This window comes from Parathielavia appendiculata, assembly GCF_033297405.1.
Source record: "Parathielavia appendiculata strain CBS 731.68 unplaced genomic scaffold N657scaffold_3, whole genome shotgun sequence".
Classification (NCBI taxonomy): domain Eukaryota; kingdom Fungi; phylum Ascomycota; class Sordariomycetes; order Sordariales; family Chaetomiaceae; genus Parathielavia; species Parathielavia appendiculata.
In genome coordinates, this window is record NW_026944222.1 from 197,298 (window position 1) to 222,716 (window position 25,419).

Here is a 25,419-nt window from a genome sequence, read left to right on the forward strand (position 1 = left end):
TGCTGCCATTTTGTTCTGTGCTTGGCTTTCTGTCTTTCCTGACTTCACAACATCTCTGGACCGAGCAGATTACATCTGAGCTTCCAGGTTACAGCAAAAACCCGAAGCAGCCCCAGGTCTACGGACAACCCCGTCATGTCTTCCCAGGTCCAGGATTAGGCTTGGATCACGGTCTACACCAACGGTGGCCATATCACGGGCCAGGTGGGAAGGCCCTCTTGGTTGAGAAACATCGGCTTGAGGTCAGCAGTGAGATAACCTTAGTTTACCTTATACTTACAGGAACCCACGATCTGATCAGATATTAGCACATCCCAGAGCTTTGCACTTTCTGCCTTAACCCCCTAGAACAAACACCAAACTCAAAGTCAAGCAGAATTCGGAGTGCTCTATTGAACACGCCATTCTTGCCACCAATGCCACGGAAAAATCCATGTCTCCAGATGGAACAAACGGCGGCTTCAACTGGTCGGATAAGGCGGAGCTAACTACCTTGAGCTACCTTAGCTGTTCAGCGGACAGACCAACCTTGGTTGCTGTTCTTCTGTAGCTTGTGACATATCGAGATGCCTTTAATCTGTAGTGCTTCAATGAGAATGTCAGGCACGATACACGGATGGTATTCTTCGTCCTCTTCCTTACTTTTCTTTCGTCTCTCGCTTTCTTCTTCTTTCCTTTCCTCTCTTTTGCTCGAAGTCCTGCTATTTTATGTTCTTCGTCCCTTCTCTCGTTCTCGAGCTCCCCCTCAGATCTAGGTCTATAATTAGGACCCCGCAAAGTGCTACCCTAACGGACAGAACAGGGGTTCGAATTGTTGGTAACTTCCCCTGAGCTCTTGGCACTCACAGATGAAACTCACCTTCGTCAACGGGGCCGCGACCACGTCATGGCAGCATAACCATCAATGAGTTCATTTCCCGACAACCTCGTTTGTTGGACTTTCAGTGAGCAGGACCCGGAATCCCAGCAGACAAGCATCATGGTGGCGGTGACTTGCCCCTTATCCGCTTCGAAGCCCTTATGGAAACGATCCAGAAAGATTGCGACTGTAGTACCCACGCTTCCCAGCATGGGACCGGCCAGATCAGGAAAGGGATGGCACAAACCATAGCCTTATCCGTCATTCACACCTGTGACTAACATCAAGTTAATTTCCCCATCGTCCTCGCTTGCAACCGCGCACTGTGGGATCTGACAGGATGCCGTCAACAAACTGTGACCCGACAATGCTGCCTCAATAAGCGGATAGCTCGACTTAGATCGATCGATCACTCATTCCTTCGTCTCAGCATCAGCGTCGTCGTCCTCCCCTTCAACCGTGACTAGCCTCCCCTGAACATAGTGAATCACCTCCGGAGTTATGGTCTCGAGGAACTCCTTGTCCCTACACAACAGGTCAGCTCAATGTCTGTCTTGAAAGTCCTGACAAACCCAGGGACAGGTCGACATACCTCCCAACTAGCGTCACAGTATTCCTCTTCTTCCCCCACCTGGGGTAACTCCCGACCTTGACTCCCTTTTGCTCGACCCTCTCGGCAAGCTCAGCCAGATACCCAGCCACCTCGCTCTCGGGAAGCGGCGTCGAGATGGTAACCCGTACAATCCCTTTGCCCTCAGGATCGGTCAGGCGCGGCAAAATGAACGCCGTCAGCCCTTGGAGCAGTTTCTCAACTAAACCGCCACAACGTTCACCACCAACCATTCAGCATTGATCCTTGTGACAAGAAAGCAAATCGAGAGGGAGGGAAAACCTACACAACCGAGGCACACCCGGCAGGATATGCACGTTCCCATTGACGACCGCAACGGGAACCCACAGGTCGGCGCAGGGGAACAGGGTCTGCTCTTCGAGGGGGCGGCTGACGTCGGTAGGCAGCTCAACCATGCGCAGCTTGGCGCGCAGCGCGGGCGAGTCCTCGTCCCAGCGGAAGGCGGGCTGGTTCGGGTGCGGCTTGGAGAGCTTCCTCATCAGGGCGTGGGCCGGCTTGTGCAGGACCAGGGGCAGGTTGAAGGCTTTGGCGATGGACTTGTATGTGATGTCGTCGTGGCTGAGCGTTGTTAACCATGGGTTTGGGAAATATCCCTACCAGTCCTTTGGGGGGTTAGAGATTGGGGATGGGGAGACGGAACTTACGTTGGGCCTATGCCGCCGCTGAGGTTCCAGTGTCAGTTTGAGAGTGCATTATTGGGGAGAGCTGCGATGGAGGCAGACCTTGTTACTACGAAGTCGTAGCGCTCGCTCATGCGGCGCACGGCCTCGATAATCCCGGCTTCATCGTCGGCAATGACTTCGATTCGCTTCAGAATCTTGGAGGACTGTGTAAGTACCAGGGCTTGGAAGACTAGGGGAAGGGACATACGATTCCTAGACCAAAACACCATTTGGCAAAGTAATGTGAATTTGTCTGTCCCTACTGTCAACTCCTGCATGCAGGGGGTAGCTGGACTTAAATGTTCGGAGTAGCTCACATCTTTGGTCTATCATGCAGCTCCAGTCAGCTCTGGTCTCACGACGCACATGCACGACGCGCCAACTCCTGACCTGCCTTTCCGCCCAGAACCTCATCGCCAATAATCAAGCAGGCTGCCGTGTGAATTTTTCTCGAGGCACGCTCACTCGCCGTGGTGCTCGTCGTCATTGTGCTGTTCAATGCTTTTGATCCCCTTACCGACGCAGCCGATACGTACGCGATGTTGGGCAGCGGTCGGGACAAATGACGGGCTACTTGTGACAGACGAGAGAGCATGAGATGGTCTAAGTGAGCTTTACGCTCAGTACAGGAAATCTGAAAAAAGGATGAACAACACGCCACAGATGAAACTGTTTGGACTTTCTGGTCCCAAGGAAGTGACGATGGAAGGGAATCATAGAACGCACCAACCCGAACCCCGGGATCAAAAGCTTCCCCATGACCCACCCTTGCCTTCCTAGGGCCACTCCAGGGCTGCGGGGCACTCTCACGAACACCCGACCCCACCTTGCCTCGACATCAACCCGACCTAGATCCCAAATGCTCGGTATAGTGAAGGCTGTCTGTGCCATTGATATCGAGGAAGCTACATTGTAAAAGACAAGGATCGACGCCATGGTACGACACATCCTTCTGCGCCCCTCACAAAGCCCTGTCTAACAAAACCCTCCCCATGGCACAGACCTCCGAAGCACGTCTATACACTTTTTCGCAAGAGACAAAGGACCACCTGCGTAAGTTCCGTCTGGGGACATCGCGGGCCAACGATCCACAAGCAGTCATCTGTATGTATATCTTTCTGTTGTAGACAGGAGCCCGCTTAGTCTCAAACACTGAACCCTCTTTGTCTCCGCGCGGTACAGCATGCTAACCGTAACTCCCCTGATCCTCGGTGATGCCCAGACATGATCGATAAGCAAACCAAGGAAATCCGACGGGATGAGGACGAGACAGTCTACAAATCGCTCGAGGAGCTCGCCGACGACCTACCCGACCACTCGCCCCGCTTTATCCTGTTGAGCTATCCGTTGACGCTGGTCCGTCACTCCACTCTTCCCATTTTCTGACTTGGCCACCTCGGTTCAAGCATTCCCGAAGCTAACCAATAGCGGTGGTGTCAGCCCTCGGGCCGGCTCTCGGTTCCCTACGTCATGCTCTACTACCTGCCCACGACATGCAACAGCGAGATGCGCATGCTGTACGCCGGGGCCAAGGAGCTGATGCGGAACACGAGCGAGGTGACGCGGATCATCGATCTGGAGAGCCCTGAGGAGCTGGAGGAGGTTCCTGCCAAACTGGCGGCCGCTTGAGGACGTAAAGGACAAAGGGGGTGTCGTGGACATTACGAGACTGTATATCTTTCTATACAGCCATTCATCATCTATCTATTCCGCAAGTGGTATCATTGAATCTAACCTTCCGGCACGACCTTCTCCGGATCCAGCCCAATCTGCTCCGCCATCCCCCTCACCACACCCTTGAGCGCCACACACGCGGGGCTATCCGGGAACGAGTCAAAGAAGCTCTCGCCAAAGTCGCACGCCATGCCCAGCCGCGGGTCCAGCGGCACGGACCCCAGAAATGGAATCCCCATCTCCTCGGCCAGCGCCCTGCCGCCGCCCGTCGTCGCCCGAAAGATCTCGGTTGCGTGGGTGCACTTGGGACACACAAACAGCGACATGTTCTCCACCAAGCCCAAGATCTGTATCCCTGCCTTCCGGCAAAAATCGATCTCTTTCCTCACATCCAGTAACGACACCTCCTGCGGCGTGGTCACCACCACGGCACCCTCGATCCCGCTCCCCTTGAGAAAAGTATTCACACTCAAGTGCTCATCGCTCGTGCCGGGAGGCGTATCGACCAGCAGGAAGTCCATCTCCCCCCACTCCACGTCCTTCAGGAACTGCTTGATCAACCCGTTCTTCTTGGGGCCCCGCCAGATGATGGCGTCGTCCCGGTTGGGCAGCATGAACTGGATGGACATGACGGCCAGGTTGTCCATGGCCCAGACGGGCGACCAGCCCGAGGCGCTGACGTGAATCGTCTCGGCCTCGACCCCGAGCATTTTGGGGATGGAAGGCCCGCAAATGTCCGTGTCCATGACGCCTACTGTTGTCTCTGGGTTGGTGGCGAGCGCCTGCGCCAGCTGCGACGTGAGCGTGCTTTTGCCCACGCCGCCTTTGCCGCTGAGGACGAGAATCTTGTGTTTGACGCCCGCAAGCCGGGATGTTATGAGGGGAATGTCGGGGTCTGGCCCCTTGGGGGCGGAGGCGCAGATCTTTTGATTCGGGCAACCGGCGCACGAGTCGGCGGTGCCGGCCTGTTCGGATTCCGGTCCGGGACAGTGTTCTGGTTCGGGGGCGACGAGCTGCGGTTTCTGTTTGAGTGGGTTCGCGAGAACGTCCTCGACGGGCTCGGGGGCTTCTAATGATGGCGCCATGGTGAGGACGACAATGTTGACGCCCAATGTGGCGGGATGGTGAAGGTTTGTTGGTGTCGAGGTTGGCTTAGAAATCGCCGCCTCAAGATGGGCGAGGTTATGGTGGGGCTTATCTTATCGAAGCAGACGTGGGTTGGACAGTTGCGCTTCTCGCCGATCACGGACAACACCCCACGTCTCCGACCCAGCGGGCCGACGGTACAGACCTTAAAGCGGCATTGCGGCGCTCCGTGGAGTAGGGAAAACCTGAATTGCCGACGATGCATGTCTGTAGCTACCGTGTGACCTTGATCAGCGAGGAAATACTGCTCCTTGTTCCGCGCCATTTGCAAGATGGTGGACGAGAACATCTGGAAAGAATAAAGCACAACGGAGACAGCAAACCGTGCCGAGCTGACGGTTTCAAAGCACAGGGCGAGGGGGGGGGAGGAGAGAGAGCATCAGAGAGCGGACCCAGAGAGACGAGATCGCAGCCGTATGAAATCTCTTCTTGCAGGCAGAGACCTGCCGAATCCGCAGGTCACAGGATTGTTCAGGGAGGGATTGATTTCCACAACTCTCCCCCTACGCATCCGCATTCCTGGGGCGGTCGACGGGCTTTGATGAGGCCACGAGACCAGTGACGGGAGAAATGAATGGTGGTTTGTGCTCGCTTCACCATGCACGCATACTCATACGGCTCCATCCGGCCTGCTGTGTCCTAAATCGGAGAGATGTATTGTCTAGTCTCATCGTGAACCTGTCGTAGGGTCGGGTAGGAAGACCAGCGATTCCGCCCTGACCCCCGAGTCCTGGGGCGAGGATACTCGAGGAACACCGCCGTGTTTGCGCTCGAGTCATGATTGGGCATCAACACTCCGCCAGGCCAGCCATATTGCAGCAAGTCGCTACGCAGAGGGTGTGCTAATCGTTGGGTGTCCATGTTGCGTTCGATTGCGGGGACCGTTGGGTACTCATCGACAAGGAGGGTGCAGATGCGGCGGGTGAAAATGCAACGGTAATAGGTAGACACTGGGTAATTCGTCAATGCTCCAGAAGCAAAGGTCGCGGGAGTAGTGCACATCCCATCCATTCGAGGTGCAGCCGGCAGAAGAACGGGGCGGCCTGTCAGAAGTCGCGGCGATGCAGGACGAAGAAATTAGCGAAGCTGAGTGGCACGTCTTGTAAAAGTTTCGGCGGACCCTGCATCGAGCGCTCACCTGACAGCGTGAGCGACGAGAGATTTAGCGCGCCGCGCTAGCGGCCCATCTATGCAGGCGCAGGCCCCATTCAAAGAGCGCTGCCGGCCGTTGCCATTGGAACCACGCACCTCCCGTTGACATGGCGAACTCCCACGCTCTGGACATGAGCCAGAGCTCTGCCGGCTCCCCGCGCCCGCTGCTGCACCGTTGACCCCAGCTCAGATCCTGTCAAATCATGGGCGAGAACTGAACGTCGTCTGAAGCACATAATAACCCGAGTCGCATCTCGTTCCGCGGGGTTTCGAGCTCGCGGCTCGACATCTGTCAAGCTGCATCCAATATTCTGACAATCCAATGAACGCGCGCTGTCGCACCTCCAGTCTACACGTAAACAAGTAAACAATCAACCGCATGACGCTGGTCGCCAGTCGTTCCTCTCCTAGCCGCCACGCCGTTTTGCAGTTTTGCAACCGCGTCCATGCGATTGAGTATGATGCCAACAACAAAGAAGAAGCTGGGGTCGATCGGTCTGTTCATGCGACAGGCCGACGGCGCCGTGAGTGGTCCCGGGGCAAGTCCCAGGGCAGGCGGAGTGGGCCTTCCCGCAACGCCTGTGCCGACGAGCCATTCGCATGGGTCGCAGCTTCCTCAGCTGCAGCCCCCACCAGAAATCATTGCTGCGAGGCAGGAGGCGCGGCAAGAACGACCACAACAACAACAGCAGCAGCAGCAGCAACCTGATACGCCGGCAACTGCCAGGTCAATACCAGTGCCCCGAGCTGGCCGACACACGGCCGTTTCTCAGCCAACCGCGACAATGAGTCTCCCGGCGCCGCAGCATTTCCACCCTATGCAGCGGACCAGGACGTCTGCCTCAGACACGGCACGCGAACCCCAACGGGGCACCAACGGGTGGGAGGACTCGACAGTCGCCTCCATGTTTGGTGGAGACAACGAGAGCAGAGCTGCGTCGGAAAGGCTTCGTGTGCCCCAAGCAGGCCACGCGCGCCATAGCAGCGATGCTCCGCAGAGGGCCCTCCCTCTCCCGCCCACTCGCATCCGGCCTAAGCACGACGAGAACCTGCCGTTTGTTATTGGCGAGAACGGAATTCTCAAGGTCATCCCGCCGCCCAGCATTCAGAAGGTGCCCGACACAGCTCCCTTGGCCATCAATGCCGCGACGCCGGGTGACATCTTTGACGACCAGAGTGTCAAACAGGAAGGCGCATATCATGAAGCTCGGCAGCTCTATGAGACACCCACCAGAGCCAGCGGGCTGAGGCGCACCAAGCTGGCATACCGAGACAACCGCAGCAACGCATCGTCGGAACGGACCGGCCCAGGACACTCACCTGAGTCTCAGAGTCTGAACCTGTCACCGGAGCGGCAGACCGAGGCAGGCGGCCACATCGACAAGATCCGGTTACAAGAGCGGCTGGCGCGTGACCGCGAGCGGCAACGGGAACGCGAGCGCGAGAGGGAGCGCGAGAGTGAGAGAGAGAGGGAGCGGGAGAGGGAACGGGAGAGGGAACGCGAGAGGGAACGAGAGAGGGAACGAGTGCGCGCACAGGAGCACGAACTCCTACACAAGCGGTCGACCGTGTTCGAGAATTTGACGCCGCTCGAGTTCGACGACCTCCCGGACTTCAACGACACCAAGGCAGCAGTCATCGCGCCCAGCACGGGCGTGGACCCGGAGGCGCTCAAGGAGGCTCTGCAGCGCACCCCGCGGGCAAACCGCCAACAACTACCGCCGCAACAACCCCAGCTCTTCCCACCGCAGCCCCCGCTCGGGCGGACAGCCAGTCGGAGGCAGAAAGAACCTCCCAAGGAGCCAGGCCCCATCGCCTCCGCCTCCTCCCGCAAGCGCCGCCAAAGCCTCGACTACAACGACGCCGAGCTGCACGCCATGAGCTACTCGGAACTGCGCACGCAAGCCTTCGACTTTGACCCCCAAACCGCCGCCCTCCAGCAATCTTCCGCGCCGCCCGCGGGGGGCACCATCGAGGAACGGTTGGAGCACTACAAGCGCAAGGGCAGCATGGACCAGCACGAGTTTTTTGCGCGCGTGTCGGTCGACGAGTGGGACGAGGCGGGCGACTGGTTCCTGGCGCAGTTTGGCGCCGTCGTGGGCCGGCTCAAGGCGGCGCGCAGAGCGAAGCGGCAGCTGGTGCAGCGGTTCGAGGACGAGATTTCTGTGCGGGAGGAGGCGATCCGGGGCAAGGTGGAGGGGATTGAGCGCACGCTTCAAGAGTTGAAGGAGGAGGGGAAGAACATGATGGAGGGGAAGGATGTCGATGCTGAGTTCTGAGTTCTGAGTTGCGGGTGGATGTCTTTTGTGTGCGTGTGATGGGAGGGATGTAGCATTGGACCATGGGGTGGCCTAATGACATGGCAGGGGCAGAACTGGGCAAGATTTGCTTCATGGTTGGGATGTATACGAGCGATTCCCTTTGCTATGGGGCTGGGCGTTGTGGCTGTTTCCTATTTACTTTTCCTCTTATTTCTTTCCCAACTCAGCTGGCATTTATGATTAACGAGCTAACGACCAAGAACAACAACACTTGATGAGTAACGACTGACGACTTACGAACCATGATTGATGATCGACGACAGGGACGGACGGGATATAGTCAGACAGCAGGGCTACTTGGCGGTTGACGCTGCCTGGAAGAAGGCTGGGCTGCACGTATTGTTGCTCAAAACACATGGGATGCGCTGCGTTTACATAGATGACTACTCCGGTATGTATCTAATCTGTTAGATTCGCTTCGTCACCAGCAAAAATATTATTGACTGTTCTGTTATTCACTCCTTGTCATATCACCATATTCTCCTTCACCGTCCTGTCCCGTCCAACAACCAACCTCAACTGACACCCCTTCCTCCCCTCTTTCCCACGAAAGACCCCTCCTCTTACCCCTTCCGCAAACAGCTCGTACGCGGGATAGTACGCATCCACAAACTTGATCACCTGCTCCTCGCTCATACCCGCGCCCCTTTCCCTCCTTAACTGCGCCTCCTGCTCCGCCCGCCACGCGTACACGTACTCGGTATCCTCGGCGTCGATGTGGATAAAGGCGTCCAGCGCGCTGTTGATGACGCGGTCATAGTCTTCCAACTTCGAGTTGATGAAGAGGAGGTGGTCCAGCTTGTGGTTGTGCAGCGTGCGAGAGCCGGCGGATTTCCATTTGGACTCGACGAGGAGGGGTGGGGAGAGGGGCCGGAAGCCGACGCACCAGCCTTCGAGGATTAACACTTGTGGCGGGTTGGTTGGGTCGGTGGTGGGCCAGGTGGACGGCGGGAGGCGGTCGCCTTGGCCGGAGAAGGCGGATTTGTCATATTGGGGGATTGGAGTGAGCTTGGTTGGGTTGGTGGTGAGGGAGGTGAGGAATTGGGTGAGGAGAGATAGGTCGTGGGTCCCTGGGGGAGAATCGTCTGGTTAGCTAGATATAGGCTTCATGTGATGTGGATGGCAAGAATGAAGGACAGACCCGGCTCGCCGCGATACTGCACCAACGCGTTGTCTGGGTGCGCAGCAGCCAGTGCGAGCTGGTCGGCGTGGGTGAGGTAAAAGTCGTCGATGCTGACAACCAGCGTTGGCAGGCCCTCGCGCTCCTGCAGCGTCTCCGCCAGGGCACGCACCAGCGTCGTTTTGCCCACGCCCTGCACCCCGTTCAGCCCTACGATGAACGGCCGCGGATGGGTCTCGCCATCCTGCTGGGCCCGGTACTCGGCCAGGCGTGACAGGATGAAGGGGATGCAGATCGGCGATTTGTCGTCGACCATGCGCGTCTGCAGGGGCGCATTGGGGGCAGCCATGCTTGAACGTGCTAAGTCTGCAACCGGCAATTGAGGCGTCGCAGTTGGGCACTCAAGCATGAGGCAGCGGTGGTTGTCCCAGCCAGTCGTTGCTACTGCAGCCTCGCCCGTTCCTCGGACTGCGATGACGAAAGAGGGACCGGCTTAGCGGTTCATTTGCGGGGTGTGGGGAACGTGGGCTCGCAGCGTGGGGGAGCATTGAAAACTCGGAAATCATGGCTGCGAACGACCTGGGACGTCGGCGGTGGACTCTACAAGTTGGTCGTCTGGGTAGTCTTGTCGTGGGTATACAGGTGGTGATACGGCAGATCCGGCGATGCATCCTTGTGGTAAGTCCTTTTCGATACCAGGATATCCGACTCATGTGACAGACCTTGCCAGGTGACGGTGAGAGCGATGCTTGGGCAGTTCGCCTCGGTCTCCTCCACGACCTCTCCATGGCCGACATTGAGAAAGAATCGAGTCTGCGCGATACGGACTCGAAGGGATGCTCGTGGTACCGGGTGAGACTTATCAACTACATCTACTTCAATATCATTTTGTTGGCTCCATTTCGTTCTTTCCAATATAGGAGAAAAGAGATGGATAAAAACCACCAACAATCTTGAGCCGAGCTGCAACGGGGAAAACGTCACCCGCAACGCTGCACTTGACTGATTGGCCAGTGTCCTGACCGGGGATCGACGGAAGGAGGCCGGGCAATTGCATGTGAAAAATCTCGGCGAAACGGTGCGGCCCCCTGGCCCCTGTCTTCGGCTGCTCCCCGCTCTCGGCAATGATGGCTAACAGTGGAGATGGAATGTGCCAGCCTGGAGTCCAACCGTATTGCCTCGGCTTAACGTGCCCGGCTCTCAGCAATGGCACATTTGCCGGCGTCAAAGGGATTCCTTAAGAGACTCAACGCTTCCGTCTCGTGGCTTCCATCACGCTGTATTCTTTCTCCAAACCTAAAGCAACCTAGAGTAAGCTTCATTGCGACACTCTCACTCTTGCCATTTCCATTGTTTCTTGTTCCTTCTCGTCGCATTCCCCACGCATCTTCCAGACTACCAACATGGCGGATCAATTGAGGTTCGACGGCCAGGTCGTCGTCGTCACCGGCGCTGGCGGCGGTCTCGGCAAGGCCTATGCCACCTTTTTTGCGTCGCGCGGCGCCAGCGTCGTGGTCAACGACCTCGGTGGGTCATTCAAGGGCGAGGGCAACGACACCAAGGTATGTCTCAGGCTTGTGTCGTGCATATCACGCCTCATGGCTGACTCCCACAGGCCGCCGATGTCGTGGTCAACGAGATCAAGGCCTCTGGCGGCAAGGCCGTCGCCAACTACGACAGCGTCGAAAACGGCGACAAAATCATCGACACGGCCATCAAGGCCTTCGGCCGCATTGACGTGCTCATCAACAACGCAGGCATTCTGCGCGATGTCAGCTTCAAGAACATGAAGGACCAGGACTGGGACTTGATCATGAAGGTACACGTTAAGGGCAGCTACAAGTGCGCCCGCGCCGCCTGGCCCTACTTCCGCAAGCAAAAGTACGGCCGCATCATCAACACGGCCTCGGCCGCCGGCCTATTCGGTAACTTTGGCCAGGCCAACTACTCAGCTGCCAAGCTCGCCATGGTTGGCTTCACCGAGACCCTCGCCAAAGAGGGCGCCAAGTACAACATCATCTGCAACGTTATTGCTCCGGTCGCCGCCAGCCGCATGACCGAAACCATCATGCCGCCAGACGTCCTCGCCCTCATGAAGCCTGAGTGGGTCGTGCCCCTCGTGGCCGTTCTGGTACACAAGAACAACACTTCCGAGTCGGGATCCATCTTCGAGGTCGGCGGTGGGCATATCGCTAAGCTGCGGTGGGAGCGGTCCAACGGTCTGCTGTGCAAGTGCGACGAAACCTACACCCCGGGCGCCATCCTCAAGAAGTGGGATCGCGTGACCGACTTCTCGAATCCACAGTACCCAAGTGGCCCCAACGACTTCCTGACGCTCCTCGAGGAATCGCAGAAGCTGGGCCCTAACGAGCAGGGAGAGAGGATTGACTTTACCGGCCGGGTTGCCCTCGTGACGGGTGGCGGCGCTGGTATCGGCCGTGCCTACTGCTTGGCGTTCGCCAAGGCCGGCGCTGCTGTGGTTGTCAACGACCTTGTCAACCCTGACGACGTGGTCAGCGAGATCAAGAAGATGGGCGGCAAGGCCGTGGGCGCCAAATTCTCGGCTGAGGACGGCGATGCCGTCGTCAAGACCGCCATTGATGCATTTGGCCGGATCGACATTGTCATCAACAACGCTGGTATCCTCAGGGACAAGGCCTTCACTAATATGGACGACAACCTGTGGGACCCCGTCATGAACGTCCACGCTCGTGGCACCTACAAGGTGACCAAGGCTGCCTGGCCCTACTTCCTCAAGCAGAAGTACGGCCGTGTGGTCAACACGACCTCGACCAGTGGTATCTATGGCAACTTCGGCCAGGCCAACTACGCTGCAGCGGTACGTGACTCTGACTCCGAACGGAAATTCTAGTGCTAATCTTGATAGAAATGCGCCATTCTCGGCTTCTCGCGCGCTCTCGCCCTAGAGGGTGCCAAGTACAACATCCTCGTTAACACCATCGCCCCTAACGCCGGCACTGCCATGACCAAGACCATCCTGCCCGAGGAGCTCGTCCAGGCCTTCAAGCCCGAATACATTGCTCCCCTTGTCCTGGCGCTCTGCAGCGACAAGGTGCCCAACCCGACCGGCGGCCTGTACGAGGTCGGCAGCGGCTGGTGCGGCCAGACCAGGTGGCAGCGCTCCGGTGGCTACGGTTTCCCGGTGGACGTGCCCCTCACGCCTGAGGCGGTCGTCAAGCAGTGGAAGGCCATTGTTACCTTCGACGAGCGGGCTGATCACCCGGAGAAGACGCAGGACAGCATCCAAAAGATCATGGCAAACGCGGAGAACCGGAGCGGCGAAGGCAAGGTATGATCCAGAAATCTCATGTGGCTGCGCCGTTCTGTTTCCATGTAGTATAGTATTACGATTATATCCTATGTAGAATTCATGATATGTTAACGCGTCTGTTTCTGTAGACTGCGGGCGGTAACAAGTACCTCGACGCCATCCAGGAGGCGCTCAAGGCCGAGGGCAAGGGCACCGAGTACACGTACACCGAGCGCGACGTGATTCTATATAACCTTGGCATTGGCGCTAAGCGGACCGACCTGCGCTATGTCTTGTAAGATGCTCTCTCTCCATTCATTCTCTGCCACACAGTGGCTAACGCCGCGCAGTGAGAGCAACGAAGACTTCCAGGTTCTCCCCACGTTTGGCGTGATCCCGCCCTTCAACGCCGAGAGCCCATACAACCTGGACGACCTGGTTCCCAACTACTCGCCCATGATGCTCCTCCACGGCGAGCAGTACCTCGAGGTCAAGAAATACCCCATCCCCACCTCGGGCCGGCTGGTCTCCAAGGCGAGGCTGCTTGAGGTCATCGACAAGGGCAACGCCGCCATCGTCAAGTCGGGCGTGACGACGGTCAATGCCGAGACGGACGAGGAGCTGTTCTACAACGAGATGACTGTGTTTCTGCGCGGGTGCGGCGGGTTTGGAGGGCAGAAGAAACCCGCTGATCGCGGGGCGAGCACGGCGGTGAATAAGCCGCCTGCGCGGGCGCCGGATGTTGTCGTGGAGGAAAAGACGATCGCGGAGCAGGCGGCGCTGTATCGGCTCAGTGGCGATTACAAGTATGTTCCATTTATCAGTTTTCCCTATCAAGTCCAGTTGTGCTGACATGAAACAACAGCCCGCTGCACGTCGACCCGGCCTTTGCCAAGATGGGTGGCTTCAAGGAGCCCATCCTGCACGGCCTCTGCTTCTTTGGTATCGCGGGCAAGGCCGTCTACGAAAAGTTTGGGCCCTTCAAAAATATCAAGGTACGCTTCGCGGGGACGGTCAACTCGGGCCAGACGCTCGTTACCGAGATGTGGAGGGAGGGGCCCAAGAAGATCGTGTTCCAGACCAAGGTGAAAGAGACGGGCAAGTTGGCTATTGGTGGTGCTGCGGCCGAGTTGGTTTAGGCTTTTCTTCCCTCTCCGGAGGTCACGGTTTGTTGAACCGTTATGGCGGGTTGGAGAATGTCGGCGGAGGCGGTAGCAAGGGGTTACCAACAGGGATGGAATCAAAGGGAGATTCTCAGACTAAGCGAACGGAGCTATCAAACGTCCAGGCTGTGGGGCTTTATTGCATCTGGAGATCGTAGGATGGGGCATGATTTGTAGGACGGTTTGCTCGGTCCGGGCCCGGTTTATAGGATTAGCGTTGTCAGTTGCAGTCGTCTTTTGGGCGTTGTAACAAGACTGTGTGACGAATGCGAATTGGCGTGTTTAGGCGTCGCTGTTGTCCTGGACATTGGATATCTCCCTACCAACTGGACCCCTGACGGAATCTACGGTAGACTCGCATGTGTATGAATAGCTTCCCGTAACATGGCCGCTGCGTCCATTCGATTGGGTATCATCGTATATGCGCTTTGCTACCTCCAGTTGCATGACCCTCATACCACACTCTCCATACGCCTTCCATTGCCATACGTGATGTCCTTCCTCCCAATGTCTTGGCAAAACAAAGATTAGCCTGCTTGAAACAAAACCTTGCGCCTTGAGCGGATATTACGGATAACAGGCAACCTCGCCCCCATCCTCTTAAGCATAAAAAAAACAACACTCGAAACGCCAACCCATCGCGAGAGTCCCCAAGAGCAACAAGAAAGCCTGCCGGATGAGAAGAATTGGACGCCCTGAGGAGGTGCCACCCTCTCTACCATCCTTCATGTCGCCGCCCCTGACCTGTAAATAATGCCCACTCTTCACCTTAAAATGTCATACCATTTGGAGATTCATCATCCGTACCTGTATCCAAAACCCGATTGCCAAGTAAGAAGTAATCCGTCAGATGCTCGCCTTGTCATCCATGTCACCCCCTTCCTTTTGTTCCCGTGATTCCCTAACCCAAGTAGAAGGGAGTCAAATCATGCTAATTGCGCCGTCTTCTGTTCACCCGCAATCTCCGCATGCGGTGTCATTGGGAACGACCCCACGATCATGACCACCTCCTCCTGGGCCTTGGTCTGCCTCTCAGCCTGATGCTCAGCAATGGTATTCAGTTCGGTCTCGGCCGTCTGCGGCGTCGTGGGTTCCGAGTCGTCCCCGGCCGAAGACCCGTGTCCCGCATCGGCTGGGCTTCCGGCCGTGCTAGGGGGCGAGATACTGCGCTTCGGAACCTTTTCCTTTGGCTCAATCTCAATCAGGCCTGAACTTGGCTCCGCGTGAGTCTCGTCTATGGTGGGGTTGACTGCAACGGCGGTGGAGACCGAAGATGAATTCTTTGTGTGGCGCGGGTTGGCAGGTCGTTGCATGTGCGTTGGCGTCTGTCCGTCGGTGGATCTACGGTGGGTATATTCCGCATGAGCAGATGCCTCGTCGATGGAGGCTCTTCCGGCGATGGAAGCGTTGTCGGCCCGCGAATCGACCGAAAGGAAGGAGTTGCGGGCGGGACTCCTGAGCGACGACACGTCGCCGTACTCGCTCTTGCTACCTCGGGATGCACGCGCAGGGCTGCGGGCAGGCAGGGGCGGGGGTATCCTCTTCGGGATGGTCACGATGGCGCCCTTGGCGTGGATCACCTGAGTTACTTGAGGACGCTGTATTGATGTCCGTGTCGGCTGCGTTGAAGCGGTGGCCACCTCGCAGATGATGGGCTCATCGTCCTCGTCTCCATCACAGTCGTCCTCGTCATCTTCGTCATCGGCGTCCTGGTCCTGCTCGTCTGTGACGGGATTCGGGGTTTCACTCCGGGTGTCCGGACCGATAATTTCGTCGACGGTGCTGGGACTCTCCTCGATGACGTCATATCTGCTGGTGGTTGTGGCCACGCTGGCAACCTCGACGTCCTTGGTCACAATAAGAGGAACCGCTAGCTCACCGGGGGCGAGTTCGATGGTTCTCCGGTTCAGCCGCTCGATAATACTTGTGTCGATCTGTGTATAATCAACCTCATCGGGCTCCACAACCGTCGGTAATCTGTCCACAGTGTCCTTTCCATCGTCACTGTTAGCCCGGCTGTAGGTGGTGTCAGCGGTGCTCGCGACGTCCGTCTGTGTGAAGGCGTCTGTCGTGGCCGTAGCTTGTGTCTTAGCCGACATGCAGCTGCCTCGGTTGCTCCTCGAGACAAAGGTATCCATGCTCTGGCGACTGAACCTCCCGTACAGCGGACTCGTCGGGCTCGGCTGGAACTCGAACTGCGTGCTCGTGGGTCGGAGCTTGGTGCCGGCCTCCCGGATCTCGATGCCTGCCATTTCCAAGCCAATGACACCAAACGGATCCGGGTCGTTGGCGTCCGGGATGCCAAAAGCTTGCCTTGTGGGCGACGCAACGGACTCCCCGGGGCTCTCGATGTCGGCATCGCCTGGCGCCGGCTGCTGGGCAAGCCAGTCTAACAAGGCCTTGTCGTAGTCGGAACGGCCCTCGGCAGCTTTAATGACCTCGTACAGGGGGCGCATTTCGGGTACATTCTTAGGGGTGCTGCCAGCCAGAATATCGAGAATGGTGATGCCCGCGCAGTAAAATCTCTCGTTCTCGTTCCCGCGCTCCGTAACGAGCGAGCCATCCAGCTGCACCGCCTGGTGTTTTCCCCTAGCCTTGACGTATGTCAAAACGGTCTCGCTGATCCCCCTCCACTTGATCTCGGGCTCCTGCGCCCCAGCCGCGACGAGCGGCCCGACGGCTAAGCTGACATCGGCGCCTAGTATTAACCTGGGTCTGGTGAAGAGTTCGAGGGTTTGCACGCTGTTGATGACGAGAAGGCAGTCGTAGATGTCCACGCCAATGACGAAGGGCAATGCAGCGGTATGTAGGAGGATTCCGGAGGGTGGCGACCAGGTTCCGTCAGCCTTGCGTGCTGTGATCAAGCCAGCGCCTCCAGACCCGGACATCCACAGGCCGGATCGCATGCACGAGAAGACGGCAAGGCCGACGGCATTCTGTATTATTCGTGGCGGTATCTTCTTGGTGATGTACTTTGGTGTATTTGGATCTGTTGAACCAGTCTCGGTCTTGTCGGATTCTTGGGAGAGGAAGCCGTCAACTGGACTTCGAGTCAGCCCGCCCGTTTGACTTGGAGAAGCACGAAGCAGAAACTTACAGCAGAACGACTTGATGATCCTTGCGGCCTTGTCGCACTCCTTGTCGAGGCTCGTGGGCCAGTACGTCTCTCGGCCGTAGCGGGTGGGAGGCAAGGTGGACTTGGTGGTGCTGTTTCGGTTGGTGGGCACAATCTTCTCGGCCCATCCAAAGACCTTGTCGAGGGCGCCGGGCGTTCGAGGAGGCGCGGGCGTGCTCGGAGTGCTCGGATTGCGCAGGGTGCTCGGCGAGCTTTGTCTCGACCGGTCCCACGAGGGGAGCAGGGCCGAGACGCGGTGCATGGCGACGGCCTGGTCGACTGCCCGACGCCGCGAGCAGCTGGTATAGTAACCCAATCGGGCAGATTGATTGGTGTTGGCTTGGAATCCAGGCGAGGAGGGGAGGCCGACAAACGGGGCGCCGTCAACGTTTTCAATCCCTTACAGGAGCAGGCCTGTCTCTCGAACCAGGTTAGTGACGTGGGCACCAACGGCGATCCCGCTGGAAAACAGCCAAGCAGCGCAGGCCCAGCCCAGCCGAAAAGCAAGCCGCAGTTGCAGCCGGACAGGGGTCAGGGCACCCACTCGCTCCTCAGGTTCGCGCGGCAGTGACGACGTAACCGAGTGCAGATGCAGCAACAGGGTTACAGCAGAAGGGTACAGTCGCAATGGGGACTACCTCAGGCGTTTTCGTCTCGTGGCTTCTGTGTGCCTGACAGTCGATGGAATGAGAACCGGCGTCCATAGACGGATCCGCCCAATAATCATAAGCGAAACGGGCATCGACAAGGCGATGGATCCTCGGGTCTGAGCCCGATCGCGCTGTCCTGCCGATCAGAACCTGGAATGCACCCCTTTGTAGTTAGTAGTTAAGGTATGTACTGTACTTAGGCCGAGCGCAGGTTTGGGCGGTGGCTGCTGCGCAAGAGGGGGATTGACAGAAACGGAGGAAGAGGGTCAAAGCCGGGGTTTGCTGACGGTATGACAGGAAGTCACGGTCGTGGAATAATCTGAAGAAGAACACCGCTCCAGCGAGTCAGCAACATCATTTCATCAACTTTGGTGCTTGCTAAGCCTCGCACAGCTTGATTGTATACACGAACCCTTGGTTTCGTCATGCTGATTTCTCCGCCGATTTTGGTTCTTCTCGTCCCGTGAAGTCTATACTATATATTCATCTCTCGGCCTTGGTATGATGGTGATTGTCACTGCCCACCAGAAGAATGATGGGCGAGCAATATCCTCATAATCAGTCTCAAGCTCCACTCTCACCTCCGTTGCAGCCTTCAAGTTCGTTCATGCACTGCGGTTTCTGGGGGGCCATCCTGCCGCTAACCGAGCCTGCCGGTGAGCCACAGCCCAACAGACATCATGTCGTCACGGTCTTTCTCCATTCTCATCTTCATCCTCGCCCTCCCGTCCTCCACCGCGTTATTATTGCGTCTGCATCACTCACCAATACTCGATCCTTTTTCGTGACACGTATTTTCGCTTTTGCCTCTCTCATAGGAGCTTACCAGCTTGCCGTCAACAAAAAACCGATCCAAGACATTTTCCGATGTCTCGGGCGTATGCCTCGAGGCTACCTTCCTCTCAACCATGCCCGCAGAAGTCAAATCTAAAAAGCGCACCACAGGACGGTTTAACATGCCTGCCCGCTTCGACAAGATCTGCCATCTACGCGGAGGCTAATCGGCCCTGTCTCAATTCTTTCCTCTCATGCACGAAAACCCAGCGAGGACATGAAGCAAAGAGACCCAGAAATCAAGGCGACCATGATAGTTCCCCGACCTTTATGGAAAAGAATTTTTCGCCCCAGAGGACAACCGCCAGAATTATCATATCAGCCCCTCTGGAGGCCTTCTGTAGCACTTGTCCAACGTCACGACAACATAACACCGCACAGGCAAACATGGAGCCCCGCGTTGCCTTCTCCACCAGAGCCCCTTCATGTTTGTATCACTCGACGCGGGCTGGTCCAAAAGCAGCTTCTTTCTGCCTCCTGCAGGAGCCCGGTAAGATTCGCAGTGGTCGACCAATCATTCCACATACGCAACTCAACTCATCCATGAGCATCTTGCCCGCGGCTACGTTGAGGTCAGGCAGTTCTCAGCCAACAATTCACCGGGTGGTCACCCAACGGTACACCACGCAATGGCGAATTTTCTCGAGTCGTGACTGTTGAGAACACCTTCCACATCCTCCATAAGCCCATGAATGTAGCGCTCACCCATCAGACAGTAGGCTCTGTCCGATGTACCAAGTTTGTTCTGCCGCTCACGAAGCAGGAAAGGAGTCGGCGCCCCGTCAAAAGAGGCAGATCAGGTCTCCAGGCTGGCTCCGCGGTGGGGCCAAGCCCAGCAGGCCTCTCTCGCTGACGATGATTCCCGGCTCTCGGGCGCCTTCCCGATCGCCAGCGTGAACTCGGAGAACTCGGCCTCCTTGTCGAGCTCTGTCGGTCATATCTCCCTCAACTCGGGGTGGTCGCTTATCAAAGGCGGCTCCTGCGACTTGCCCGAGTATACCTGCAGCCGGGTCACGCTGAGTTGGCGGCAGATTTTGCCGCAGTCTTCAAAGTAAGCAGGAGCGGGTCGTGTGCATTCGACCTGTCGACGACGACGGTCCGCCAAAATGCCTCCCTCAGGTGTTGTCCCGTGTAGGGATATGGACTCTCTTGGAATTGCAAGAGCTTCTCGGCCTCGAGATACCACCTACTGCGCTCCCATGCGATCTGGACACGGTTGGTGGTCACCTCTGTCGCTGACGACCCAACGGCCGCGGCAATGTGCTTGTGAATTTTGTCGATGACTGCTCCACGTACAAGCAGGCGAGGCGAGCCCGCTGTGAGCACCCGTATGGTTGGACGCTTTGCTGTCGGTGCGGGCGCCCGCTGGCCTTGAACGAGATACGCTTCCCCAGAGAGGGGAATCGGCAATGCCTTCTTGGACCAGTCCACAGCCCAGGACGGCCAGCCGGTTGAGCCGGCATTCAGCCAATACCGGCCAACCCAAGCAGGGCAAAGGGGTCGCGCTCCTGCTCGAGCAAGATTATTGAAGTCTCGAGGAAAACTTCGGCAGCTGGCTTTGAGTAGTCCAGCAGGCTTGCCGGCAGGAAATTCTTCTCATCCAGCAAGCCGCTTAGAGCAAAGACCTTGTCTCTCGGGTCTGACGCTCGCGACTTTACTGTCCCGAGAAGGAGGTGCCCATATGGAGACGTCCGAGCATCCCGTCTTCTGCAACTATCCTAAAAAATGACATGAGATTAATGCCCTCCATAGCATCACGCAGAGCTTGCTCACGAGCCAGAGACGCTGGCTTTGGACCGTAGAGCATCGCCCGCCGACGGGCTTGGATGCACTGCAATGCGACCAGCGAGAAGGAGTCCCAGGGCAGAGAGCGGCCGCCGTGGTGAATCTCGACGTTGGCGCCGCGGTCGACTTCCTGAATCGCCCACATGCGTGCGAAGTAGGGGTTCTCAAACAGCTTCGTCATGGCCCTCCATGCTCGCCCGTCCCACTCGTCGTCGAAAAATTCGCGTATTTCTTCCTCTGGAGCCTCGAAGTTGACAGATACCGAGATGACCAGCTCGATTGTGCAGACGACCATGTTCGGGTCGATATCGTCGCCCGGCCAGACTACGACCTTCTTGGCCTTGGAGTAGATGTCTTGCATGAGCGGAAGCTGTTGGGATTTCTCCTCGGCGTCGGACTGGTTGACGCAGATAGCGTCGACCCAAACGAGTCTGTCAGTTCAGATGGAGCTGCAAGGCGTGCAGGAGCTGATACGCAGAGTTTGGTATCATCATCGACCGCCCGTTGACGAATATTATAACCGTCCTAATTCGTATTCGCGAAGCCCTATCGGTAAGATTGAGCTTCGAATGGGGGGAGTTCGTCCATCGACCCCGTGACGAGGGTGCACCGCAAGTGGCCGCAAAAGAGTCGCTGGCGCGGGATGCGGAGCAGCCGGATCTGCCTCCTCGTATAGTCCAGCTTCTCGTACTCATACGCCTCCTGCACCGCAGCCTCCCACTGGCGCGGCGGGTATGTCGCCTCCCAGCGCTCCCCCATCCTCTCCGCAGACACCAGGACAAGGTGAAGCCACGCAAGGTATGAACCAGAGACCAGGTATTGTCGAACCCGAACAGGATCGTACTCTTTATGAATATGAGGACCGAGTACCATGAGAGATTGAGCTGTCCGTTGCCCTGTTCTCACGGCGGCTACCATGGCCCATGACGGGGTCCGCTTCTCCAACCATGCAACGGCAAGCCCGAAGCCTATGACGATGAACTGTCCGGCCCAAAGGCCGAGGAAGAACACCAAGATCCAGTGCGCGACCGTACGAGCCGGTCCGAAGGCCAGCCATGTGCAAAAGAAGCCAACCGCCTGAGACACGGTCTTGTGCAAGTCATCGGCCGCCTCGTGCGCCGCTTGTGGGCCTCCGTCACCCAGGTCGTTCTGCGTAGTTATGGACTGTGTGTATTTTGGGATGAGCATGCATCCCCAGTACACGAAGGTGAACGAGAGTTAGAAACTGATTTGGTAGTCGGAGCGGGAAGAGCTACAGCAGCACGCAGGCGCGGAACACGCCGCTGCTGAGGGAGCTGAGGAGGTCGGAGGAGAATTGTATGCCGCTTGCCGAGAGGGGCAGGGGCCCCAATCTTGGGAGGGTCGCCGGCATTTTACTCGGTGTTGTCTGGTTGGAAATCTTAGATGAGATTCATTTGGATGAAGTAGTGAGTTTTCCTGAGGTTGGGGCGGGCATCAACGCGCGAGCGAGAGTGCGCGCGAGGGAGCGAGGGAGAGGACACAGAGAGAGAGAGAGAGACAGAGAGAGAGAGAGAGAGAGAGAGAGAGAGACAGAGAGAACAGACAGAGAGACAAACAAAGACAAAAAGACAGAGGGACAGACAGAGACAGAGGGAGAGAAGAGAGAGGGAGAGTAGGAGGGGTCCCCCGGGGGGGGGGGGGGGGGGGGGGGGGGGGGGGGGGGGGGGGGGGGGGGGGGGGGCCCGGGGGGGGGGGGGGGGGTTGGGCTGCAGGAAGGAGAGAGAGAGACAGAGAGACAGAGAGAAGAGCGAGAGCCAGAGAGGGTGATGAAGGTTCATGCGGCTCTCTCTGCGGCTAACTGGGGCTGAGCTCGCCGGCTGAAGCATGGAGCTGAACACACACGACCATGGGATTGAATATCGAAGATACCTGACATCTAACACGGGAGAATGGCATCGCAGCCCCCGAATCCTACACTTGGTCTCCCTACCTATGACACAGCCCATTCATCCTACATAGCAGCCTTTCAATCTGTCCCCTGCGTTATGCTCGGTGCCTTGTGCTCATGCCTGTGATTGCCCCAATAGCAATCACCCAGACCACGAAACAATTTTTGAAGGGCTCGCTCGCAAGAAGCAAGTCATGTTGAGAGAGAGCACGGCGCATTGTCCGCGCTGGCGTGTGTGAGAAAAGATGAAGTGATAAACCGACAATTGCTTGCATTCTGTCTAATGTGTCGCCAACTCCATCCCACCCCCTGTACCTAGCCATGACCCCAAGTCTAATGCGTTCTTGAAGTGAACAGAGTCGTAAGAGTCGTGTAAATCGTGATATCTACATCTGAAATTAGTCGTGTCCGTGAAAGAACACCCGGTATCAACCACCAGTTATTTCCCCTTCATCGCTCGCATCATCCTTCTTCCCCAACCGGGGATATTCACCTCCTTCCACCAGAAACCTCTCCAGCCCCAAGCAATTCACCACCTTCACGCACGCCATCCCTGCCGTCCAGCCCCCGCACTTCTTCCCACCGCCCTGACTCGCCACCGGCTCCCACTCATCATCCGTAATAGGTAAAAACACATAGACCTCCCTGGAGCTAGTCATGAAGTCCCCGGCCTCGGCATCCCCTTCCATATGGAACCGCTTCAGTCGGGACATCTTGCCCTGCAAACTCGTAAACAAGCCCCTGAACGAGCCCTCATGCAGGTGCACACCGCCAATGCTCCACTCGCTCGGCCTTGCGAGCCCGCGCCCTCCAAGGCGCAGCCTCTCGAGCGTGGCGCCGTGCCTCAGCAAGAACCCGCGCAGGTCCTCCTCCGCGCAACTGACGCCTTCCAGCTTGAGGTCGGTCAGGCGGGGGTAGACAAAGTCCTGGCCGCAAAAGAGCGCGTGGAAGGACAGGTGGAACTTTTCCAGGGGCGCGTGGTAGGTGTGGAAGGCTAGAGTCAGATGGGTCAGGTTGACGCTGTAGTGGAGGACGTGACCGAGGCCGTTGATGGCGCGGAAGCGGGCCGAGGGTAGGAGGTTGGGCGGCGGGTCGAGGACCAGGGTCAGACGGGAGAGGCTTGCGAAGGAGCGGGCGCAGTCAAACCAGTGCCGGCGGTCATCGGCGAGGCGGAAAATCTCGAGCGGCAGCTGGTCGATGGAGAGCGAGGCGAGCCGGATGTGGCGGATGGCCGACACGATGGCGTTCATGTTCTTGCAAGCCTGGTGGCGGTCGCGCTTGCGGCACCTGCGGACTTGGAAGACTTCCTCGAGGACGGGTATGTCGTAAGGACATTTGGTGAGGGTGATTTCGAGGTCCTTGAGGTTGGGGAGGCGCTTGAAGGCTTCTTCCAGGGCGGTAGAGCGGGAATGGAAGGGCGGCAGCTTGCGGGCGGACTCCTCCAGCTCGTAATACCGCAGCCATGCGTCCTGGAGCAGCGCACTGCGCTCCTCGGGCTCCTGGAGCCAGTGTTGGAAAAAGGTGGTGTGGCGGGCATTGTATTCGTCGACTTGGGAGAAGTTGAAGGTGAGAGATCGGATGCTGCCCCTCAGACGGTCATGACCGGCGATGGAGCGCAGCCTCGTGATATCGTCTCTCCACTCGACGGCGGTGAAGTGAGGATCGAGAAGAAACTCGTAGCCCACGTCGGCGTACCTGCCCGAGACCTGTCGGAGTGCCCTCACGGTTCGGGCATCGCAGTACTGGAAGACAAGTCGAACCAGCTCGACAGGGAGGAAGTCCATGCTGGGACCACGAGCACCATAAAAAAAACCCAGAGACGACCAGCTGGGCCCATCGGATTGAGAGAGGGGACAAAGCAGAGGTCGTGGGAAAGATCGATGACATGGGGAAGATGGGATGGGGTGAGGAGGCCGACTTATACACCGCCAAGCAGAGCTTATGTCTGACAGAGGTTGGAACCAATCACAAGGTTGCCACAGCACGGACATTCGTCAGCTTGCGGGCAGAACAGCATACAGAACCTGAAAACACATCGTCGGAAGCCCCGCTGCCCCTTGCGCTAGGCAAGTTGCCATGTCGGTGGGTTGAGACCGGATCGGAGCCCAAGAGACAGTCAAAGTCGGTGAGCTCAAGACAAGACCAGGGGCCGGCCACGACGCAGGCGGCAGCTGGATTCGCCCAGGGCACAGGCGTGCCGGAGAAACAGGGGAGCGGGTGCATTACAATTAACCCCTAGTTGTTTGTTAGTGCGGAACTTGTACAGTACATAGGTGTTGCACTTGATCTTCCTTCACTTTGACCTTCTTTTCTCTTTCTTCCTATTCTTCGGTTTCTTTCTTTCATTCCTCTTTATCTTAAACTTCTTCCTCTTTATCTTTCTCCTCATCTTACTTCTACCTTTACATTCTATTGTTCTTTCGTCTCTTTCTTGTTTTCTTACGTTCCTTGGTTTCTTTCACCAGTATCCTATTCATGACGAATGCCCGCGATGTGCCACGCTAATAAACAAACCAGGGTTGGATTGTAGCGGCCAGTTGCAGGGCCCGCCGCTCGAACACATCTGCAAGCCACGACAGGGCCACATGGAATTGCTGGGTCCCGGTGGATTCACAGAAAGCTGTGCGGCCCACTGGGTCCCGAAGGAGCGGACTGGCGGTGGGCGGTGAGCGAGAACGGCTCCGCCCTTTGTTGGTGTGACGGAAAGGAGGTGTGACAATGAGCCGAATGCCCTGCTTGTTTGTCCCGGCCGCTAGGGAGTATTTCTGGGAGTGTCCTGATGTACCCAACAGCAACACGTGAAGCGGCCTTGACGTGGGTAGCCCTTGATTTGGGGCTTCGAGAAGGCTTCCAATTCGGTGGACTCCGTAAGCGGTACTGAGGGGCATGCTGATGAGAGATTCAGCTGTGCTATGGAGTAGCACCGCTAGGTAACGCTAGATACTGTGGTGGATAGCAATGAATCATCCACCAGCTGCAATCGATGACTTGTCAGCAATGTCAGTGACAGACGAGACTTTCAAGAAGGGAACAAAACCTGTTCTCGCCCCTGAAGGCACGACGTCGAAATGGCGAAGATGAGGCATTGATCATCCCCGAACAAATCATCTCGAAAGGCGGGCAGCGC

At 57.4% G+C, this 25,419-nt stretch overlaps 9 protein-coding genes across 9 annotated transcripts; 3 read left to right on the forward strand and 6 right to left on the reverse strand.

The window, feature by feature from the left end:
* Nucleotides 1–1,272: 1,272 nt before the first annotated feature.
* Nucleotides 1,273–2,747, reverse strand: N657DRAFT_654137 (Molybdopterin binding protein; the record flags this gene model as incomplete). The annotated part of the gene is made up of 7 exons (XM_062794478.1): nt 1,273–1,384; nt 1,452–1,671; nt 1,756–2,048; nt 2,135–2,152; nt 2,213–2,307; nt 2,361–2,405; nt 2,562–2,747. The coding sequence occupies 7 exons, from the start codon at nt 2,745–2,747 to the stop codon at nt 1,273–1,275; spliced, it is 969 nt and encodes a 322-aa protein (XP_062649241.1).
* Nucleotides 2,748–2,935: 188 nt separating this feature from the next.
* Nucleotides 2,936–3,832, forward strand: N657DRAFT_267637 (glia maturation factor beta). The gene is made up of 4 exons (XM_062786525.1): nt 2,936–3,089; nt 3,154–3,256; nt 3,375–3,508; nt 3,593–3,832. Exons 1-4 carry the CDS (start codon nt 3,087–3,089, stop codon nt 3,779–3,781), a joined length of 429 nt encoding a protein of 142 aa, XP_062649242.1. The 5' UTR covers nt 2,936–3,086; the 3' UTR covers nt 3,782–3,832.
* A 50-nt stretch (nt 3,833–3,882) lies between these two features.
* On the reverse strand, nt 3,883–4,911 carry N657DRAFT_678589 (cytosolic Fe-S cluster assembly factor NBP35; the record flags this gene model as incomplete). Its single annotated transcript, XM_062796083.1, has 1 exon — nt 3,883–4,911. The coding sequence occupies one exon, from the start codon at nt 4,909–4,911 to the stop codon at nt 3,883–3,885; it is 1,029 nt and encodes a 342-aa protein (XP_062649243.1).
* Nucleotides 4,912–6,233: 1,322 nt separating this feature from the next.
* N657DRAFT_642200 (uncharacterized protein) lies at nt 6,234–8,875 on the forward strand. The gene has a single exon (XM_062792299.1). The coding sequence runs from the start codon at nt 6,586–6,588 to the stop codon at nt 8,401–8,403; it is 1,818 nt and encodes a 605-aa protein (XP_062649244.1). The 5' UTR covers nt 6,234–6,585; the 3' UTR covers nt 8,404–8,875.
* Nucleotides 8,876–8,910: 35 nt separating this feature from the next.
* Nucleotides 8,911–9,914, reverse strand: N657DRAFT_678591 (P-loop containing nucleoside triphosphate hydrolase protein; the record flags this gene model as incomplete). Its single annotated transcript, XM_062796084.1, has 2 exons — nt 8,911–9,515; nt 9,587–9,914. 2 exons carry the CDS (start codon nt 9,912–9,914, stop codon nt 8,911–8,913), a joined length of 933 nt encoding a protein of 310 aa, XP_062649245.1.
* An 829-nt stretch (nt 9,915–10,743) lies between these two features.
* Nucleotides 10,744–14,303, forward strand: N657DRAFT_669778 (NAD(P)-binding protein). Its single transcript, XM_062795501.1, has 6 exons — nt 10,744–11,127; nt 11,181–12,404; nt 12,453–12,875; nt 12,986–13,131; nt 13,187–13,642; nt 13,702–14,303. The coding sequence occupies exons 1-6, from the start codon at nt 10,969–10,971 to the stop codon at nt 13,973–13,975; spliced, it is 2,682 nt and encodes an 893-aa protein (XP_062649246.1). The 5' UTR covers nt 10,744–10,968; the 3' UTR covers nt 13,976–14,303.
* A 622-nt stretch (nt 14,304–14,925) lies between these two features.
* On the reverse strand, nt 14,926–17,376 carry N657DRAFT_631773 (uncharacterized protein; the record flags this gene model as incomplete). The annotated part of the gene is made up of 2 exons (XM_062791089.1): nt 14,926–17,039; nt 17,097–17,376. The coding sequence occupies 2 exons, from the start codon at nt 17,374–17,376 to the stop codon at nt 14,926–14,928; spliced, it is 2,394 nt and encodes a 797-aa protein (XP_062649247.1).
* A 2,233-nt stretch (nt 17,377–19,609) lies between these two features.
* On the reverse strand, nt 19,610–21,755 carry N657DRAFT_678594 (uncharacterized protein; the record flags this gene model as incomplete). The annotated part of the gene is made up of 5 exons (XM_062796085.1): nt 19,610–19,881; nt 20,073–20,255; nt 20,372–20,814; nt 20,976–21,547; nt 21,648–21,755. 5 exons carry the CDS (start codon nt 21,753–21,755, stop codon nt 19,610–19,612), a joined length of 1,578 nt encoding a protein of 525 aa, XP_062649248.1.
* Nucleotides 21,756–22,547: 792 nt separating this feature from the next.
* Nucleotides 22,548–24,397, reverse strand: N657DRAFT_642206 (uncharacterized protein). Its single transcript, XM_062792300.1, has one exon. The coding sequence runs from the start codon at nt 24,074–24,076 to the stop codon at nt 22,721–22,723; it is 1,356 nt and encodes a 451-aa protein (XP_062649249.1). The 5' UTR covers nt 24,077–24,397; the 3' UTR covers nt 22,548–22,720.
* Between the last annotated feature and the right edge of the window lie 1,022 nt (nt 24,398–25,419).

What these genes read in the sequence shown, in the direction of transcription:
- N657DRAFT_267637 (XM_062786525.1), top strand. An exon ending in CGATCCACAAGCAGTCATCT is followed by an intron (nt 3,257 to 3,374) that starts GTATGTATATCT and finishes GGTGATGCCCAG; the next exon opens with ACATGATCGATAAGCAAACC. An exon ending in TGAGCTATCCGTTGACGCTG is followed by an intron (nt 3,509 to 3,592) that starts GTCCGTCACTCC and finishes CGGTGGTGTCAG; the next exon opens with CCCTCGGGCCGGCTCTCGGT.
- N657DRAFT_642200 (XM_062792299.1), top strand. Translation starts at nt 6,586, where the DNA reads ATGCCAACAACAAAGAAGAAGCTGGGGTCGATCGGTCTGTTCATGCGA.
- N657DRAFT_669778 (XM_062795501.1), top strand. Translation starts at nt 10,969, where the DNA reads ATGGCGGATCAATTGAGGTTCGACGGCCAGGTCGTCGTCGTCACCGGC. An exon ending in GCGAGGGCAACGACACCAAG is followed by an intron (nt 11,128 to 11,180) that starts GTATGTCTCAGG and finishes TGACTCCCACAG; the next exon opens with GCCGCCGATGTCGTGGTCAA. An exon ending in AGGCCAACTACGCTGCAGCG is followed by an intron (nt 12,405 to 12,452) that starts GTACGTGACTCT and finishes TAATCTTGATAG; the next exon opens with AAATGCGCCATTCTCGGCTT.
- N657DRAFT_642206 (XM_062792300.1), bottom strand. Translation starts at nt 24,076, where the DNA reads ATGGACTTCCTCCCTGTCGAGCTGGTTCGACTTGTCTTCCAGTACTGC.